Source organism: Ovis aries, chromosome 3 (assembly GCF_016772045.2).
Source record: "Ovis aries strain OAR_USU_Benz2616 breed Rambouillet chromosome 3, ARS-UI_Ramb_v3.0, whole genome shotgun sequence".
NCBI classification, from domain to species: domain Eukaryota; kingdom Metazoa; phylum Chordata; class Mammalia; order Artiodactyla; family Bovidae; genus Ovis; species Ovis aries.
In genome coordinates this window covers 207648801-207668934 of record NC_056056.1, presented here as the reverse complement: position 1 = coordinate 207668934, position 20134 = coordinate 207648801, and the positions used below count along the sequence as shown (strand labels likewise).

General features: G+C 43.8%; 1 protein-coding gene and 1 non-coding gene across 2 annotated transcripts in view; both read right to left on the bottom strand.

Moving 5' to 3' along the window:
• The window catches only part of EM4C (EM4c protein), a 53450-nt gene extending 38974 nt beyond the window's left edge, over nucleotides 1-14476 (bottom strand). Inside the window, exons 1-4 of the mRNA XM_060413455.1 lie at nucleotides 14351-14476; nucleotides 10201-10521; nucleotides 1144-1452; nucleotides 736-1053 (exon numbers count right to left, since the gene is read on the bottom strand). Coding sequence (XP_060269438.1) covers nucleotides 736-1053; nucleotides 1144-1452; nucleotides 10201-10521; nucleotides 14351-14423 — 1021 coding nt within the window. The 5' untranslated portion in view covers nucleotides 14424-14476. The remainder of the gene's footprint in view (nucleotides 1-735; nucleotides 1054-1143; nucleotides 1453-10200; nucleotides 10522-14350) is intronic.
• A 685-nt stretch (nucleotides 14477-15161) lies between these two features.
• On the bottom strand, nucleotides 15162-15233 carry TRNAW-CCA (transfer RNA tryptophan (anticodon CCA)). The gene has a single exon. It is a non-coding gene; the product is annotated as a tRNA-Trp (tRNA).
• Between the last annotated feature and the right edge of the window lie 4901 nt (nucleotides 15234-20134).

The following is a 20134-nucleotide window of genomic DNA, read 5'->3' as shown; positions in this document are numbered from 1 at the left end:
AAGAAATGAGTTCATCAAAGGATACCATTTCATTAAGAAAATGAAAATAAAAGACCATGGAAAACAAGTAACATGGAAAATAAGTAACACATATTTGCATCCAAAGACATTGTCATGGTAAGTTGTAATATCATATTTGTAATAGTCAAGAACTGGAAATAACTCAGATTTATACTGTCAGTAGAATGGATCAGTACATGGTCATGTGATCATTCAAAGCATACTCTACTCTAATAAATAAAGTGCTACAATATACAACTTCATGTGTGAATCCCAAACATAATTTTGAGTCTATGAAATTAGATACAAAAGATGAAACATACGGCATCATTTTACATAAAGTTCAAACACTGATGAAACTCTCTATGTTAGTAGAAGCTAGGTAAGCGCTTTTTTCCCTGTGGAGGAGGGAAGACACAGATACTGGGGTCAACAGTGACTGTGGTGCTGGGGACATTCTCTTTGCTGCTCTGGGCTGGGGTTCATACTGAGGTCTACACTTACTGTTCCTACATTGTTTTCTATGATTACGTGTAAGCAACAATGTTGCTTTAAAAATATATTATTTCCCTTCACACTTCTTGCCCTGACCTGAAAAATGAATGAACAATGAGAAGATCCATATTTCACCACGAAATTTCTGACTTTGAAGCCCGTTTAACCTCACTCTTTACTCTTGGAGACATTTTACTCCAGGAGCATCCTGAGTACCAGTAGCCCTTCCCTCTCTCTTACCTGAGCAGATCACAGAGGCTGTGTTGCCATGGGAACAGTCAGGCCCACCCAGGGCAGTCACAGGACAACTCCACAGGAAGGACTCTGCCCCTGAGCAGTGAAATCGGGCTGTTAGGATCTGATCACCTCTTTCCACCAAGAGTGGTCCTCCGGGGGTGGAGATGGCAACTCCACAGCCGAGCTGATGACAGACAACATTGGCATTGGCCATACTCCAAGGGGAGGCACAGAGCGCTCTCCATTGTCCAGAAATGTTCATCTCCACCTGCCCCTCACACTGAGAGGAGCCATTTGTCATGAGCCGGACTTCTGAGTATGCTGGTAGAAGACAGAGTTTCAGCAAAATTACATGACTTTCTCACCTGAGCAGGGTGTTCACAGAGGTAAAAGGCCTGACCCGCATCTCACCTGAACAGACAACCTGAGCAGCTCCACTGTGGTGACAAGTGCCCCCTGGACAGGGCACTCTGGGGCAGACCCGGAGCTCAGGCTCCTCCCCCTCACACCTGAACTCTTCAGCCCAGACCTGACCATCGGACTCTCTGAAGAGCTCATGTCCCTGGACAGACACAGCCTTGCCACACCCCAGCTCTGCACAGATGACCTGGGCAGTGGGGAGTGTGAAGTTCCCATCAAACACTGGGATCCAGGCTTCTCCAGAATACACTTCTACTCGCCCTGAGCAGGGTCCATCCCCTCCAGCCAGACGCACAAATCCTAAGAGGAAACAACAACAAAACCAGTCAGTGTTCATGGTACTGACTTGGCAACTGGAAACCACACGTCACCGGCAATGGAGTAAAAGTTTTTCATTTTAGGAGTGGAGCATGTAGAGAGTCTTTGACAGTTAGTGTCTTAATTGAATTTTCATGAGCAGGTTTCTGATACTTTTTGATGCCAAAAAATTGAATGAATTTCTTCAGTGACCTCAGTGGTAAAGGAAATGAGTTAGGAAAACTCAGAGAGGCATAGAGAGAGAGAGTCCCAGCCATCTCTCTTGAAATTCTAGGATTTGCCAAAAATCTGGGGGAGAGCGTGATCTCAGTGGGAGTTTACCAGATAGCTGAGTTTCCACATTGTCTCCTATTAAAGGTTTTTCTTCTCAAACAGGACTCATAGAAAATGCTAAGGGCTGATAATAATTGATTTTAATACTATCATTGTACTAATTCTAACCACAGAAAAATATGCATTCTTCTCAAGCACACATGGCATAGTCTCCAGGCTAGGTTACAAATAAACCTTAACAAATTCAAAAATATTAAAATAATTCCAAGTATCTTACATGACCATAATGGAATGGAACTAAAATTCAATAATGATCAGAAAACAGGAATTCATGAATATATAAAAATTAAACCACACACTCACATTTTAAGATTGTTTTCCTATTTCTATAAAGAATGCTATTTAGATAGCAATTGCATTAAATCTATAGATCACTTTGAGAAGTACAGGCATTTTAACAATAGTAATTCTTGCAGGCCAGAAACACAATGACTTTCCATTCATCATATTGTCTTTAATTTCTTTCATGAATGTTTTACAATTCTAAAAGAAGATGGCATGTTGCCAAAAAGAAGGAAGAAGAAGAAGGAGGAGGCGGAGGAAATGAGCAAACAAGCCATAAATTTGGAGAGTTCCAAGTTGAAAAAGCCTCAATATGGATAAATATGCAAATATTTGTGGGAAACACTCATTGAGTAGGTTGTTAGCATACTACATCACCCTCTGCTCCTCCCATCTACCACCTAAACTGCTATCCTTTCTCATTTCTCCCACTTCAGACAAGCAAACGCCATTTTAAAAGATACAGATGGATGGAAAAGAAAATCAGAAAGGGTAGCTACTGCTGAAGAAGTAGGGTGTAGGTGGGGTATTTGGCATGCAAGGTGGGATCAAGGAAGTTTTGAAACTAAAGGAGGAAAACCAAAATAAGAGTTCATCATTTGGTCATTAAAGGAACACATTTGAACTGAATGAAGATAACCCAATGAAACAACTTTATTTAATTCATCAAGGACAATTGCCTGATTTCTGGGTGTGTTCTGATTATTTACTTCTGAAGTTCTTCCTGGTAAAGGACTGCTTACTGATGCCCAACATCCAACCAAAGAATTTTTAGAATTTCAAAAGAGAGAAATGTAACCCATAACACATTTTTTAAAAACAATCAGACAGAAAAAGAGACACCAGTGCATAGAACAGTATTTTGGACTCTGTGAGAGAGGGCAAGGGTGGGATGATTTGGGAGAATGGCATTGAAACATGTATAATATCATATAAGAAATGAATCACCAGTCCAGGTTCGATGCATGATACTGGAGCCTCAGGGCTGGTGCACTGGGACGACCCAGAGGGATGGTATGGGGAGGGAGAGGGGTTCAGGATGGGGAACATGAGTATACCCGTGGCAGATTCATGTTGATGTATGGCAAAACCAATATAATACTGTAAAGTAATTAACCTCCAATTAAAATAAATAAATTTATATTATAAAAACAATCATTTAAAGCAGCTTCAGAAATTACAGACATGATTGAATTGGCTGAAGAGCTCCTTAAAACCCTAATACCAATATGCTTAATGAAGCATAAAAATAAACAGGGAGAAAAATTAGGAAAAATACACAAATGAGAATTCTGAAACTGAAAAATATAGTATTGGAATGAACAATTATTTGGATAATTACACAAGAGACTGGGCATTGCAGAATAAAAGAACTGGAAAGTAGAACACAGCAGTAGAGACCATCTAAACTGAACCAAAGAGAGTAAAAGGGCAGAAAAATATGAATGGAAACACAGTGGCATGTAGGATAATATCAAAATATATAAAATATGTGTATTTGGAGATTCATATTAAGGGATGTGCAGAAAAATATTAAGAAAAGATAAATGACATTTTCCCAAAGTTATTGAAAACTGTAAACCCACTGATCCAAAAAGCTAAACAAACCCCAAACAAGATAATGAAACCATTCTCAGAAAACTTGACAATGTAATCAAGGAAATTCATTGGTAAGCAAACAAACAAAATATGTTAAGAGCAGCCAGGGAAGTTTGACACATTATCTGCAGGGAACAAAAGGATAAGTATTATTTACTGACTTTTTGTTGGAGGCAGTGAAAGTCAGATGACAATGTAAGACATATTTAAAGTATTGGGATTGGGCATTTGTTACCCTAAAATTGAATCACAAGAAAATACTTTTCAAAACTGAATGAAAACTAAAAGGATTTCAGGTAAATGAGAGATGATAGAATTGGAGGCCACCAGACACACACTACACAAAACTGCCTCAGGAAGTTCTTCAAGCTAAAGGGAGATGATGGCAGATGAAAACATGGATCCTCTCAAAGCTATAGAGACTGTGCTAAATGTTGATTCTCTATTAGAAGATTTAAGGCAAAAATAGTAGCAGCAAACTATAAGATTCATAATAAATTGATAAATAGAATGCATGACAATGATGGCACCAATGACAAGAACAGGGAAGTGGAAGAAAAGTATAGTGACTGACATTGCATGTAGTGGCATCATATTTGAAGGTAAATGTAACTGAAGGTTAATAATTCAACACTGGGCTTTCCCAGTGGGTCAGTGGTGAAGACTCCACCTGACAATTCATGAGATGTGGGTTCAATCCGTGGTCTAGGAAAATCCCACATACCACAGAGCCACTAAGCCCGTGCACCACAACTAGCGAGCCTGTGCTCCAGAGCCCAGGGGCCACGCCTACTGAAGCTTGTGCCCCGTAGAGCCTGTGCTCCACAGCAGGAGACGCCACCGCAATGAGAACATCATGCTGCAGCTAGAGAGGAGCCTCTGATCACTGCAACTAGGGAAAAGCCCATGCAGCAGTGAAGGCCCAGCCAGCAAAAAATAAAACTTATTATAAACTAAAAAAATTAAACATTATAATCACCTAAAATATGATACAATTAATAAACCAATACAGTATTCAAATTAAAATGGTAAAATATACTCGAAAATTAAAATAAGAACAAAGATATAACATAAAGCAGCTGATGCTGCTATTGCTGCTAAGTCACCTCAGTCGTGTCCGAATCTGTGCGACCCCATAGATGGCAGCCCACCAGGCTCCCCCGTCCCTGGAATTCTCAAGGAAAGAACACTGGAGTGGGCTGCCATTTCCTTCTCCAATACATAAAAGCAAAAAGTGAAAGTGAATTTGCTCAGTCGTGTCTGACTCTTAGCTACCCATGGACTGCAGCCTACCAATCTCCTCCATCCATTAGATTTTCCAGGCAAGAGTACTGGAGCAGGTTGCCATTGCCTTCTCCGACAAATAGCAGGCAAGTACACTTAAACCCAATTATGTCAATAATTACATTAAATGTAAATAATTTAAGTACTCCAAATAAAAAAACAAGATAATCAGACCAGATAAAATAAGACGAAACAATATACTATCTACAAACTTATATGTGTTTAAATATAAACACAGAAACATACTAAAGAGGTAAACATTACATATCATGCAAACACAAATCAGAGAAAACTGTATATAGTATCTAAATTAATATCATACAAAGTCAGACTATAAGACAAAGAATTCAATCAGAGAAAAAGAAACATTTTATGATAATAAAATGCAAAAGAAATTATACAGTATTGAAACTGGTGGGTTAAAAATAAAGTGATGCTTAGAGGAAAATTTAGAACCTTGATGCTTCCTTGATGATTACGTTAGAATAAAAATAGAAACAGAAGGAAATGATCCAAGACTCCACCTCAAGAATCTACAAAAGCAACCACAATCATAACTGAAAAAGAGGAATGAAAACTGAGCATAGAAATCAATTAAGAAGAAAGCAAATACACCAAGAAAATCAATACAGTCCATTAGTGATTCCCTTAAAAAGAACATTAACACGGATAATCTTCTAGCAAACCAATTAAGAAAAAAGAGGGAACACATTAGCAGCACCAGTAACAAAAGGAGGAATATCATTGTATCTCTTCCCAACATATAAAGATATAAGATATGACCCAGTGTTACTAATTTGAAAATTTTTTGTAAAATGGGCCAAGTCCTTAAAAACACATTACTTGTGAAACACAACTCACCAAAATCTGATACAAAAAAAGAGAAAAATATGAGTAAACTTATTTGTTAAATAAACAGAATCCATATTATAACAATTTTCCACTAAGAAAACTGCCAGCTACAAATGCTAGCACTTCCACAGAGCTCAGAAATGACTCCCACAGCCAGATAAAGGAAGAGAGGGAGGGTGAATGTAGGAGTTGACTGCATCTTTCCAACCCTCCGCTCCTGCAGCCCTTGCATCTTCATCCCCTCACCATTTTGCACTTCAGTACTGTAGTCCCTGGTGGCTCAGAAGATAATCAAGACTCTGCCTGCAATGCAGGAGACCCAGGTTTGATCCCAGGGTGAGGACAATCCCCTGGAGAAGGAAATGGCAACCCACTCCAGTATTCGTGCGTGGTCCATGGGGTCACAAAGAGTAGGACAGGGCTGAAGCAACTTGGAACGTTTACACCACAGTCCTTCACAATTTGTGTGTTCCCTCCCAGACCTTCCACTTGAACTCCATGAAATCTCCTTGTTATTTCAAACAAGCTTCTCTACGTTCTCCTCTGGTCATTGTTTCCACTCTAGATTTCTCCTAAACATGGTACTTCACTTCCAACAATCCACTACTGAGGCTGAAATTTCTCTTCCATACCTGACTCCTAAGGTTGAGCAGAAGAAACTCCAAGAGTTCTGATTAAGATAATGAAAACACATGCTATTCTAACCTTATTTCTGCTACATCACCACCACTTTGACTTATTTTCCCATCATTAAAATATGTCTGAAAATACAGAAAAGACAGACCAGGGCGAGGAAACTAGTGACAAAAAGAGAAATAGAAGGAACCTGTAACCGTTCATAAAAATGTGAGAGTCTAAGTTAGAGCAATGGTAGTGAGGGTGTACAAACCACGATCAGGGTTTAAATATTAGTTCAGCTCAGTTCAGTTCAGTTCAGTTCAGTCACTCAGTCGTGTCTGACTCTTTGCAACCCCATGATTCACAGCACGCCAGGCCTCCCTGTCCATCACCAACTCCCAGAGTTCACCCAAACTCACGTCCATCGAGTCAGTGATGCCATCCAGCCATCTCATCCTCTGTCGTCCCCTTCTCCTTCTACCCCCAATCCCTCCCAGCATCAGAATCTTTTCCAATGAGTCAACTCTTCACATGAGGTGGCCAAAGTACTGGAGTTTCAGCTTTAGCATCAGTCCTTCCAATGAACACCCAGGACTGACCTCCTTTACAATGTACTGGTTGGATCACATTGCAGTCCAAGGGACTCTCAAGAGTCTTCCCCAACACCACAGTTCAAAAGCATCAATTCTTCAGCACTCTGCTTTCCTCACAGTCCGACTCTCACATCCATACATGACCACTGGAAAACCATAGCCTTGACTAGACAGACCTTTGTTAAATACCAGAGCACTTCCAATTCTCTGCTTCTAAGTATATCTTAACTGGAATTAATAACAAGACATCAGTTTTCTTAGGGTAACATTGGGAGTTCTAATTTAAAGTTTCAACATCACACTCTCCATTTCCACTCAGATGATGATTTATCAAAATATGGTAGAGACACCTGTAGTATTTCCACAAATTTATCTTCAGTTGGAACCATGATTATGACATTGTGACAATGAAGAAGGGTACTTGAGATGCCAGATAACAGGTTTGTTTAAAACAAAAGCCTCTAACTAAAATTCAAATTCACCTTGAAAATAATTATTTTTAATAAGAATGATAAAGAGAATGGAAGAAAACATTTTGAAGAGATCTATAAATTTACAACATAAGTGCTGTAGTGGTTTCACAAATGCATACTTATCAAGCAGTTTGGTATGTCAGACACACCTCAATAAAGTACTTTTTAAAAAGGAAAAGAATTGTTTCCTTAAGGGCATCAACTAGAATCCTCAAAGATCTGCTGAAGGTGAGATTAGAAAAGATCACTTTTCCAATGATCTTCCTGTACATAAACACCCAAGAGCTGATTGGCTGTGGTGTTAAGGACCTACTGCAGATGTCTTCAGGGCTCCCCTGTCCCACCATCCCATTAGATGGGGTGATACTATCCTAAGACCAGCCTTCTACCTTAGGGAATTCACTGTGATAACTGACAATATCTTCCTCCAGTCCAGTTGTTCTGATGTGATTAATAACCTGGACATCCAATCTGCAACTGTGATAACAACTAGAAGCATCTCTGTCAGATACTGTGAGCACTCACTTGCACCCTAGTTTCACTGCTGTCTTTCCTGCATCCACCTTGGCATAGGTCAAACACACTTAGGTAGCACTGAGTAATTCTTAGGAGTCACATGAGGTCCTCTTAGTTTCAATTCAGTTCAGTTCAGTTCCTCAGTCCTGTCTAACTCTTTGCAACACCATGGACTGCAGCATGCCAGGCCTCCCTGACTATCACCAACTTCTGGGATTTTCTCTAACTCATGTCCATTCAGTCGGTGATGCCATCCAACCACCTCATCCTCTGTCATCCCTTTCTCCTCCCACCTTCAATCTTTCCCAGCATCAGGGGCTTTTCCAATGAGTCAGTTCTTCACATCAGGTGGCCAAAGTACTGGAGTTTCAGCTTCAGCATCAGTCCTTCCAATGAATGTTCAGGACTGATTTCCTTTAGGAGGGACTGGTTGGATCACCTTGCAGTCCAAGGGCCTCTCAAGAGTATTCTCCAACATCAGTTCAAAATCATCAATTCTTTGGTGCTCAGCTTCCTTTATAGTCCAACGCTTACATCCATACAGGACTACTGGCAAAACCACAGCTTTAACTAGACCGGTCTTTGTTGGCAAAGAAATGTCTCTGCTTTTTAATATGCTGTCTAGGTTGGTGATAACTTTTCTTCCAAGGACAAGTGTCTTTTAATTTCATGGCTGCAGTCACTATCTGCAGTAATTTTGGAGCCTAAAAAATAAATAAATAAACGGTCCGTTACTATTTCCACTGTTTCCCCATCTATTTGCCAGGAAGTGATGGGACCAGATGCTATGATCTTAGTTTCTGAATGTTGAGTTTTAAGCCAACTTTTCCACTCTCTTCTTATCATCAAGAGGCTCTTTAGTTCTTTGCCTTTGGCCATAAGTGTGATATAATCTGCATCTAAGGTTATTGACATTTCTCCTGACAATCTTGATTCCAACTTGTACTTCATCCTGTCCAACATTTCTTATGATGCACTCTGCATAGAAGTTAAATAAGCAGGGTGACAATATACAGCCTTGATGTACTCCTTCCCCAAATTGGAACCAGTCTTTTGTTCCATGTCCAGTTCTAACTGTTGCTTCTTGACCTACATACAGATTTCACAGGATGCAGGCCAGATGGTCTGGTATTCTCATATCTTGAAGAATTTTCCAGTTTGCTGTGATCCACACACTTAAAGGCATTGGCATAGTCAATAAAATAGAAGTAAATGTTTTTCTGGATCTCTTTTGCATTTTCAGTGATTGAACGGATGTTGGCAATTTGACGTCTGGTTCCTCTGTCTTTTCTAAATCCAGCTTGGATATCTGGAAGTTCACAGTTCATGGACCACAGCCTTGTCTAACTCAATGAAACTATGAGCCATGCCATGTAGGGCCACCCAAGAGAGACGGGTCTTAGTGGAGAGTTCTGACAAGACATGGTCCATGGAAAAGGAAAGGCAAACCACTTCAGTATTCTTGCCTTGAGAACCCCAGGAACTCCTAGCTTCACTGCCTCTTATACATGATGCACTTCAGCTGCTGTGTTGTAAACTTCAAGAGTGCATTTTCCTGCTCCCTCAACATCCCTGCAAATGTGGTGTGAGCTCCCCACTCGATTCATCAGGTACACCAGTGTGATGAGATTTTCCCTGCCACAAGTCCCCCTTCTGGCCTCCTTGACTGACCTAGGGACATTTAAATGTACCACTGAATTTCTCTCACTCATTTTCCTGTGTAACTGCACCATGACTTCAGGTATGGTCACTCTTCCATGGGTCTTCACATGCCCTTTTGAGGTCACCATTGCTTGGTTGAGGCTGTTCTATTGGCACATCACCCACATACCAACCTGATGGAGTGTGGTGACTCTGACTTTTAGGACCAATGAGGATAATAAATCTTGTTGCCTACAACTCTCCTATGACACACCCCTCAATCAATGTAGACACACCCTACTGACCATTATGTCAAAGAATACAGAATAATTATCATGCTGAGACTACGTCACAGAGGTCGAATCCAGAAGCTGAATCTGTATGAAACTTTTGACCTCACCTCTGCCTCCTACAACACATCACAAAGACCCTTTACCCAAGCATGTTCTAAAGGCTGTAGCCATAATCTCGAGTCATTCTGGTGATAAGACAGAGGCTTTTCCTGCTAGAGATCCCCACACAGGCCAGACAGGACTTACCTGAGCAGACTACTCCAGCATCCCAGTCGTGGATATAGCTATCATTACGATAGTCTTTAATATTAGAATGCCTACAGTCACTGACAGTTGACTCTGTCCCTTCACATGAAGTATACGAAAGCCAAATGGAGCCAACTCCTGGTCCAAAATAAGCCTGTTTAGGAATGCCAATGGCAACTCCACACCCCAGCTGTCTGCACGCTACAGATGCATCCTTCAAGCTCCAGCTGCCATCAGCCACTGTGCCCCATTCTCCCTGGTGCTTCACTTCCACTCTCCCCTCACAGCGGTGGGCTCCATCCTTCAGCCTCAGCTCCAGTACTGCAAAAGAGACACATGACAGGAAAGATTTTAGGAGACTTAGAGTGGTACAATATTTAAAACATTAGCTCTCTGAGGAGCAAAACAGTGCATGGGATATAGTATTTCCTGACCTCTGTAGTATAAGCATTCCCACCATGGCCAACTCTAAGCCCCCAGTGTGCCATCACTGAACACAGAGCAGGAAGGGAGGCAGCAGGTATTTCTTAGGAGTCTATAGAACCAGCTCCAGGGACACCACGAAGGACAGGCCTTCAGAGAATCTGGATGCTGCCCTCCCTGTAGATGTGCCCAAGGCTCCTAGGGCCCAGCTTCCCCATCTCAGTTACAGCTCATGGCCTGGGATCCAGGGAGGAATTCTCCCTCTCCTTCCCTGTCCATAGGGAGCATCTCATCCAGCCTAGGAACAGAGGGCTGGGTAACAGGCTCTAAAATGTCCTGGTTATTCCTGCCACCTGGTGTTCATGTCTGTGTGTAATTCCACACTCCAATGTACCTGTAACACGCATCTAACAAATGGAATTTGACAAAAGTGATCAGATGTCACTTTAGCGATTAAGTCATAAGATGACTCTGGTTTCTGCATATAAAAAGGAATTCATTAGTAGGAACATCATAGATGGAGACATTACCAGTGTTCAGTTCAGTTCAGTTCAGTTCAGTCGCTAGGTCATGTCTGATTCTTTAAGACCCATGGACTACAGTACGCCCGGCCTCCCTATCCATCACCAACTCCCGGAGTTTACTCAGACTCATATCCATTTGTCAGTGTTGCCATGCAAGCATCTCATCCTCTGTCATCCCCTTCTCTTCCCACCTTCAATCTTTGCCAGCATCAGAAGACTATTAAAAAAGAAAAAGAAGAACTAACCAAATATTTTGTGATTCTCTGATGGCTCAGTTGGTAAAGAATCCACCTGCAATGCAGGAGACCCCGGTTCAATTCCTGGGTCAGGAATATCTGCTGGAGAAGGGATAGGCTACCCACTCCAGTTCTCTTGGTCTTCTCTTGTGGCTCAGGTGGTAAAGAATCAGTCTGCAATGCTGAGGACCTGGGTTTGATCCTTGTGTTGGGAACACCCCCTGGAGAAGGGAAAGACTACCCACTCCAGTAGGGCCTGGAGAATTCCGTGGACTGTGTACCCATGGAGTCACAAAGAGTCAAGCATGACTGAGTGACTTTCACTTCTTCAATTCTTCAACCAGCTATTTTGAAGCTGAATAATAAATGAATGGGTTTCCCAGGTGGCGCTAGTGGTAAAGAACCTGTCTGCAAGTGCAGGAAATGTAAGAGACTTGGGTTCGATCCCTGGGTCCGGAAGATCCCCTGGAGGAGTGCATGGCAACCCACTTCAGTATTCTTGCCTGGAGAATGCTATGGACAGAGGAGCCTGGTGGGCTACAGTCCATAGGGTCACAAAGAGTCAGACATGACTGAGGCGACTTAACATGCACAATACAATGAGTGAACTGAAGAATTCAACACAGAGATTCAACAACAGACTTGACCAAGAGAAAGAAAAAGACAAAAGAATCAATGTGTTAGAAGGAAGATTAGTTGAAAGCATCCAAATCGAGGAGCCAAAAGAGAATGAAAGGAATATAGAAAGCCAGTGAACACCATAAAGAGAAATAAAAAATGTATGGACTGGAGTCACAGCAGAAGTGAAGGAGAAAAGCATTAAGGGCTAAGGACTTCCTTGGTGGTGTAGTGGTTAAGAATCCACCTGCCAATGCAGGGACATGGGTTCAATTTCTGGTCCACAAAGACTCCACATGCCACAGAGCAGCTAAGCCAGCGTGCCCCAGCTGCTGAAACGTGTGCACCCAGAGCCTGTGCTCTGCACCAAGAGAAGCCCCTGCAGTGAGAAGCCTGTGCACTGCAGCGAGGAGCAGCCCCTGCTCACCATAGCTAGAGAAAGCCCGCAGGCAGCAAGGAGACCTAGCTCAGCCAAAAGCAAATAATTAAAACAGAAAGACAGGCTGCGAATTTCCAAACCTGGGGAAAGATCTGGACATCTAAGTTCAAGAAGCTAATAAGTCACCCCAAAATTTCAAGCCAAAACAACCTTCTCCAAGACTCACAGAGTAAACTGTTCAAATGCAAAGAGAAAGAGAGAATTCTAAAAGTCTAAAGAGCAGAAAAGAATTCTGTCACCCAGAGGACTCCCATAAGGAGATCAGCGGATATACCAAAAGAAACCTTGCAGACGACGACAGAAGGATATGTAACATGCTCCACTCTCACTCAGGGGAAAGCAGCTCCCAGGGAGGGACAGGAGAGGGCATGAGAGAAAGGGCTCCCTACAGAGTCACAGCAGATCCTGGGAGGGCAAAGGACCGTGCCAGGCCCCCAGCACATCAGGAAATGTGTCACGGGGACCAAGGCAGGGGCTTGGGAACTTATACACGTGGGGCTGCACGTCAACTAATCTTTACAAACAGAGGGATAAGTCATTCATTGCAAGGACTGATGTCGAAGCTGAAACTCCAATACTTTGGCCACCTTATGTGAAGAGCTGACACGTTTGAAAAGACCCTGACGCTGGGAAAGAGAGAAGATGGGAGGAGAAGGGGACGACAGAGGATGAGATGGTTGGATGGCATCACCGACTCAATGGACATGAGTTTAGGATGAGATGGTTGGATGGCATCACTGACTCAATGGACATGAGTTTAGGTAGACTCCAGGAGTTGGTGATGGACAGGGAGGCCTGGTGTCCTGCGGTCCATGGGATCACAGAGTCAGACACCAGTGAGAGACTGAACTGAACTGAACTGAACTGAACAGACAAGAGGTCCCCTCCCCTGGATGTGGGCTTCTCTGCTCCCTAATAGACACCTGGTGGGAACAGGTGAGGCCAGCAGGCAGAGCCTCTCACAGAGCCCAGTGCTGGGCAGACATGGCAACAAGCAGAGGGGAGTCCAAGAGATGGGGGAGAGGAGCCAGGATGGGAGAGAGAGGCATGTCGGTGGATGATTATCTCTGATCCAGTTACATGCAGCGGCCGTGACACCCAGCCCTGTGGACACCCTGTGTGCTTCACAGACCAACGGACTCAGTCCCTGCTCAGCAGCTCTGTTCCTCTCACACAGACAGGCTCCACCTCCCCTCACTCACACACACAGGCTCACACACTCCCCCCCAACACACACAGGCTCACACACTCCCCCCCACACACACAGCCTTACACACCCTCACACACTCCTCACTCACCCTCACTCACCCACACTCACCCACACATACTCCTCACACACCTTAATACATCACTGGCACACCCCTCACACACTCCACAAACACATACACTCTTCACACCCACATACACCCCCACACATACACACCCTCACACACTCACACACACACACTCTTCATACCCTCACACACACACACCCTCACACACTCCTCACCTGCACACATACACACACACACACACACAATCACAGAGCCTACAGGAGCGAAGACACAGGAAACACGGGGACCGAGGGGCAGTGCTCACACACCAGGCATGTGGAGCATGTGGGAGCAGCTCAGAGTCCAAGCTGGGGTCAGTCACTGGACCTTCCACACACTGGGAGCCACTGGGACCCTAGAAGCTCCCTGAGAACAAGGGAGACAGCGGAGAGGACTCAGGCTGACCCAGCTCAGTCCAGACCAAACCTCACTGCTCTGTAAAATCTGCCGCTATGACCAATGGACGCCCCCCCCCCATAGGAGAGGGACCAGTATTCACATCAGCATGGTTCTTTTTTGGTCAGAAACACTGAGGCTCAGCTCGAGAACTCCAGACACCTGCCTGCTGTGGACCCAGGACAGAGGGGCAGCTCTTACCTTGACCACCCACCACGGTGCCGAGGAGGAGGACACAGAGTCCCCGCAGGGAGAGGCGTCTGCCCAGAGCCATCCTGAGCCCACGTCCTCAAGGTCACAGTCCCAGCTGCAGGATCAGCCTGTGAGGAGGCGTCAGGTTGCCGACTGGGGTCTATATAGACCACCCCTTACACCCTCCCTCCTGAGAGCCAATAGCGACGCCTTTCACCATTTCAGGCACTGTTGGAGGCTGCATCAGTCACTTTCTGAAGCTCAGACACCAATGAGCTTCTGAATCTTCAACATCTCCTTATATGAGCAACACGGTCCTTTGACGTCCTGCTTCGGTGGTCCTGAGAGCTGGGTCCCACCACTGGGACTGGGTAGAAACGGTTCATCAAAAATCATGAGTGCCTTTCTCTCCCCTGATCACTCTAGTCGATATCTGACAACTGTGAGATCTCACAGGGTCTGCGTGTGGGATCTGTTGACCCATGGAGAATAACTTTTGTAGAAACAAGTATTGATCTTCCCCGGCACTGAGCTCAGGGTGGAAGCAGAGAACTAAAATAAGTCTTTTTTTTTTTTCAGTTTTTAACTTTTTAATTTGATGTATAGCATACCTATAAAAAAGTGGCGAAAGCAAAAATTTTCAGTTCAGTGAATTATTATAAATTGAAAATCAATATGTGCATAAGTAAGTAAGTAAAGTCACTCAGTCGTGTCCGACTCTTTGTGACCCGGTGAACTACAGCCCACCAGGCTCCTCAGTCCATGGGATTCTCCAGGCAAGAATACTGGACTGGGTTGCCATTTCCTTCTCCAGGGGATCTTCCCGACCCAGGGATTGAACCTGGGTCTCCTGCATTGGAGGCAGATGCTTTAACCTCTGAGCTACCAGGGAAGCATATATATGCATGTATATGCATATATATGTTTTTGAGAAGCACACCTTGAAATATGAGTGTATTTATCAGGTCAGCAGAAAATGAGGACCAGGAGTACAGGAATTCACAGGTGACTGTGAAGGCATCAAGTGAGACCCATCAAGCTGGGGGGATGAGATTGCAGGGCTTTCCCTCTTCTCAGAGTGATCTGGAGACTGGATCCTGGAACAAGTGCCTGCATGCTCAGTGGTGTCTCTTTGCAACCCATGGACTGTAGCTCGCCAGCCTCCTCTGTCCAGTGGATTTCCCAGGCAAGAATACTGGAGGGGGTTGCCATTTCCTTCTAAAGGGATCTTTCTGACTCAACGATCAAATCTGCTTCTCCTGCATTGGCAGGCGGGTTCCCTATAAGGACATTCAGACGGGTTAAATCCCTTTCCCTTTATTGCATTTCACTTTATGTGAAGTATCTCTTTCAGCTAGTCACTAAATGATGCTGACAGAGAGAAATAGATTGCTATTAAAGGAAACAAAGGGAAAGTAGGAGTCGTCATTCAACTTTAGCCCACCAAAATAGGAGCAGGGATCTCTAGAAGAAAACATGGCGCTTCAGTGATGGCTCAACAGGAAAGAATCCGCCCACAAAGCAAGAGACGTGGATTCGATCCCTGGGTCGGGAAAATCCCCTGGAGAAGGAAATGGCAACCCACTCCAGTATTCTTGCCTGGAGAATTCCATGGACTGAATGGCCTGGCCAGCTACAGTCCACGGTGTCGAAATGAGTTGGGCACGACTAAGTGACTAAACAATGAAAACAGGAAAATTCTACTTTAGAAAGACTAATGTTTTCTAAACCTCACATGTACCCCCTTTATATGCTGAGGGTATGGTTTGATAAGATTCAGGATACATTTGTATTTTAAACCATAACTAAAGAGGATGCAAAATATAATTTAAGGGAACAGCTCCTGAGAGATGGGGAAATAGAAAGTCTGCTACATGATAGCTGCAGGCAGGGGGCAAAGAAGCGGTGACTGAACCAGAGAAGAGAAAGGGGTTCATGCTGCCTGAAACCACCAATGAACCCACCTCCTCTGTTCTGCATTTAATAGGAAAGGTGGAGGCAAGAATGGAAGCCCAGGTGGGCTGAGGGGACAGATCCAAGCAGAAGGGATGGTGTCCAGTATAGCCATTGCTGCCTTGTTCTGTTTCCACTCATCAGAGAAGCTCCCAGATGCTCCCCCAGAAGGTACCCCAGGGATGAAAAGAGAGACTGAGAAGGGCCATAAGGGATGCAAGACAGAGCTCCCCCATCGAAATTCAAGGTCACTAATGTGCTTTCCCCTTTCCTCATGCCCCCTCAGGCTCAAGATTTCCATGATGCAGCCCTGTGGTCCACACAAGCCCACCCTGAGGCCCCCTCACCCTGACTCCGTCTTTTCAGCACAGACGTGGAAGGAAGCATCAGTGACACACAGGCCCCAGAGTCCCCACCGGCGCTCAGAGACAGCTTCCAGAGCCACCCACGGCCCCCCTTAAGGTCTCAGTAGGGCCAACACTGAGGGCAGCTGCAGGTTAGTCCACAGCCCTGCCACATGCCCCACCACAGGGACCCCTCATCCCTGTCAGCAGACACAACTTCTCTGTCCCACCATGTCTGTCCTTCCTACTTGAGACTTTGGAGAAAAGACAGTTGAACACATGCTTTTCTTCCTCTAAATAGGCTAATATTTACCCATTATTTATGCAAGAATCACTTCCTTGTCATCTGGTCCTCTCACTCTCAAGCCTCATGACTGTACCTGACCCCATCTCCTTCTATATCAGGACCTTTAACAGACTGATGATAAAAACTGATTATAAATATCAAAATCAAAATTTAAACTCAGTTGCTGAAGTAAGACCAGGATCTTCTCAGTCACTTGGAACTGATGCTCTACTCCCTCTGGGCCCAGAGTCATCATGCCTTACCCAGTTTTGGACGCCACACCATCACCAGAAACCATCAGACAGACACCTAGAACACGGGACATGCTTCCTGGGGTCCAGTATCCCTCCCACAGGATGACACAGGGATGCATTTAGTGAACCAGGTAAACATGGTCCCAATTTGGGATGGAGATGTCACAGGGAAGATGCTGTTAGCAGCTCCAGACACTTTATAGAAAGAGGTAGGCTATAAGGAGTGGCAAACTCAGGGCTGGCAGCCTGTCCCCACAGCACCCTCTACCCCAGAGCTGGGGGTGCAGGGTCAACATGGACCAACTCACCGTTAGATGAAGCTACATCTTTCTGACACATAAAGAAATCTCAGTATCCAATCTCATCAAAGATTTGAAGGAGGAAAGTTTTAGGGAGGACCCTAACCCAGCTATGTCCACAATGAACATGAGAGAGTGCAGTACAGGGGTCAGGAAAACAGGCTCGGGAGCCAGACTGCCTGGTCTCGACTCACAGTTTAGCCACAGGCCAAGTGTGGGCCTTGAACAGGGTTCTTACACTCTCTGATTAGTAAAAGGAGGGTTATGATCCTACCAAGATGACTGATTTTGGTGAGGATTAAGTGAGTTGGCATTAGTATGTGATATGACAACACTAGTTGACAGTAGTACATGTGCTGATGCTGATGTGCTCATTCGTGGCCAACACCTTGAGAACCCATGCCAGGTTCCTCTGTCCATGGAACTTTCCAGGCAATAGCAGTAGCACATAGTAGTAGTATTATGTACTACTGTTAGCTTGTTTTTCTGATGGCTCAGATGATAAAGAATCTGCATGCAATGCAGGAGATCTGAGTTCGATCCCTGGGTCAGGAAGATTCTCTGGAGAAGGAAATGACAACCCACTTCAGTATTCTTTCCTGGGAAATCCCATGGACAGAGGAACCTGGAGGGGCCACAGTCCATGGAGTCACAATGAATTGGTCACAGCTGAGCGACTAACACACACACCCAACCACACACACACACACACACACACACACACACACACACACACGTAGTAGTAGTAGAGAGGCAGTGTTAGGGCATCACCGACCATCTCATCCCAGGAATCCCAGGACTCTAGAACAGGAATTCAGTTCTGTTACCTGGAGCCTTGACTGAGGCTGTCAGAGCTCTCCCAGGAACCACATGCTGTGATGGTCATTGGTGCCATTCAGAGTTGTGAGTCTTCCACACATCACTCCTTCTCTCTGTGTCCCATGTAACTGCTCAAGAACCTCGACCTTGCCATTGGTGAGCTTTTGTGAATTAAGCTGTTTACTTAATCATTTTACTTATAAACTCGAATGTACTTGGTAAAACATTTTGTGTCTAATTCACCTCCATATCCCCAGTGCTTGGCTAACTAAAAATTGTAATGATGTCTCTTGTATACCTGAATGAATGAATAGCAGCCTGGTATTTTACACAAATCATTTCAATCAAAAAGAAATCTTTTGAGAAATAATTTAACTTGTTGTGAGGATGTAACAGCACAATGCAAGCTGCATCATTCGTTTGAATGATATTTCAATACTGTTAAATGGTATGAGCTATACGTGGTTCACTTCAACACCTTTCTGCAATGAATGCAGTAAATTGCAATAACTAGAAACAACCTAGCCCCAGCACAAGAGCAGTGCTGAGAGAGCCAGCTCTAAACATGCATAAACGCTGCAAATTTCTCTCTCTATATCTGAAGATAAAGAAGACAAAGCACAGAACACTGACAGGTGAGGACCATGAAGCCTCCCGTTCTGGTCTTAATCAGATACGGCCGAGTGGTCAGGATGTTTATGTATTTATCATTTGGCACATTTCCAATTCAAACCACACACAACTGTACCAGGAAGAAATTTTGTTGTAAAGAGATTTAAACATCTTCCATGTTGAATTAGAAGTACAGAAGTAAAGAGCAGAAAGAATCTTGCTCTTTTACTTAGGCTAACTATTTGTCCTTATGGATTGTAAGGCAATACAACATATAGCAATATTATTCCCAAATCACCATGAGAAAATGGTGGTCAGAGGTGCAGTAATCTCTTTGCTAGGAAAGTTAATAATTAAACTTGCTTGCTTGAGGAACATTTCCTTAGGACCAATCAGACAGACTAAAATACAAAATATTTTTAAATTAATAAAGAGGTATACATTTTTCAATGCCATTCTCCCAAATCATTATGGGGAGGGATGGGAGAGGGGGTTCAGGATGGGGAACACGTGTATACCTGTGGCAGATTCATGTTGATGTATGGTAAAGCCAATACAATATTGTAAAGTAACTAATCTCCGATTAAAAGTAAATAAATTTATATTTTAAAAAAGAGGACAAACCAATACAATATTATAAAGTAAAAAATAATAATAATAATAAAATAAAATCTGATAATAAAAAGAGGTATACAACTCTAAAGGAAAATTATTAACTGAGTTGTTACACCAATGCATTGGAGACCCCCTTTACCATCTGCGTTCCTTACATGGATGGGACCGAGGGTAGTAAAGACTCCTTTACCAAAGACCACTTCATCAGAAGAGCATGAGGGAAAGAGCAAGGTCATGAGCTGGCTGAGGTCCAGCCCATCACCTCTGTTCAGCCCTTTACAGTCTATAACCAGAAACATCAAACAAAGAGAGTGGCACTGAACTGGCCTCATTCATTCCTCCATAGTGCAACATCAGATACCAGAGACAAGAGCAGATCAAAGCTACTAAATCAAAGACAAGCAGATTCTAAGTGGAGAGCATGCTGACCAAGGGTCATTCCCTGCTGCTGTTGGAAAGGAAGAAGCCCTCTCACCCCAGACACCATCTGTGGGAGGAGAGACAAGAAGATCCCTCCTGAAATATAGGAAAACCAGTCTCAGCAGGGAGCTTGAACTAGAAATGACAAGACAGTTATTACCATGAACCTGAGCTAAGTTGAGGGATAAATT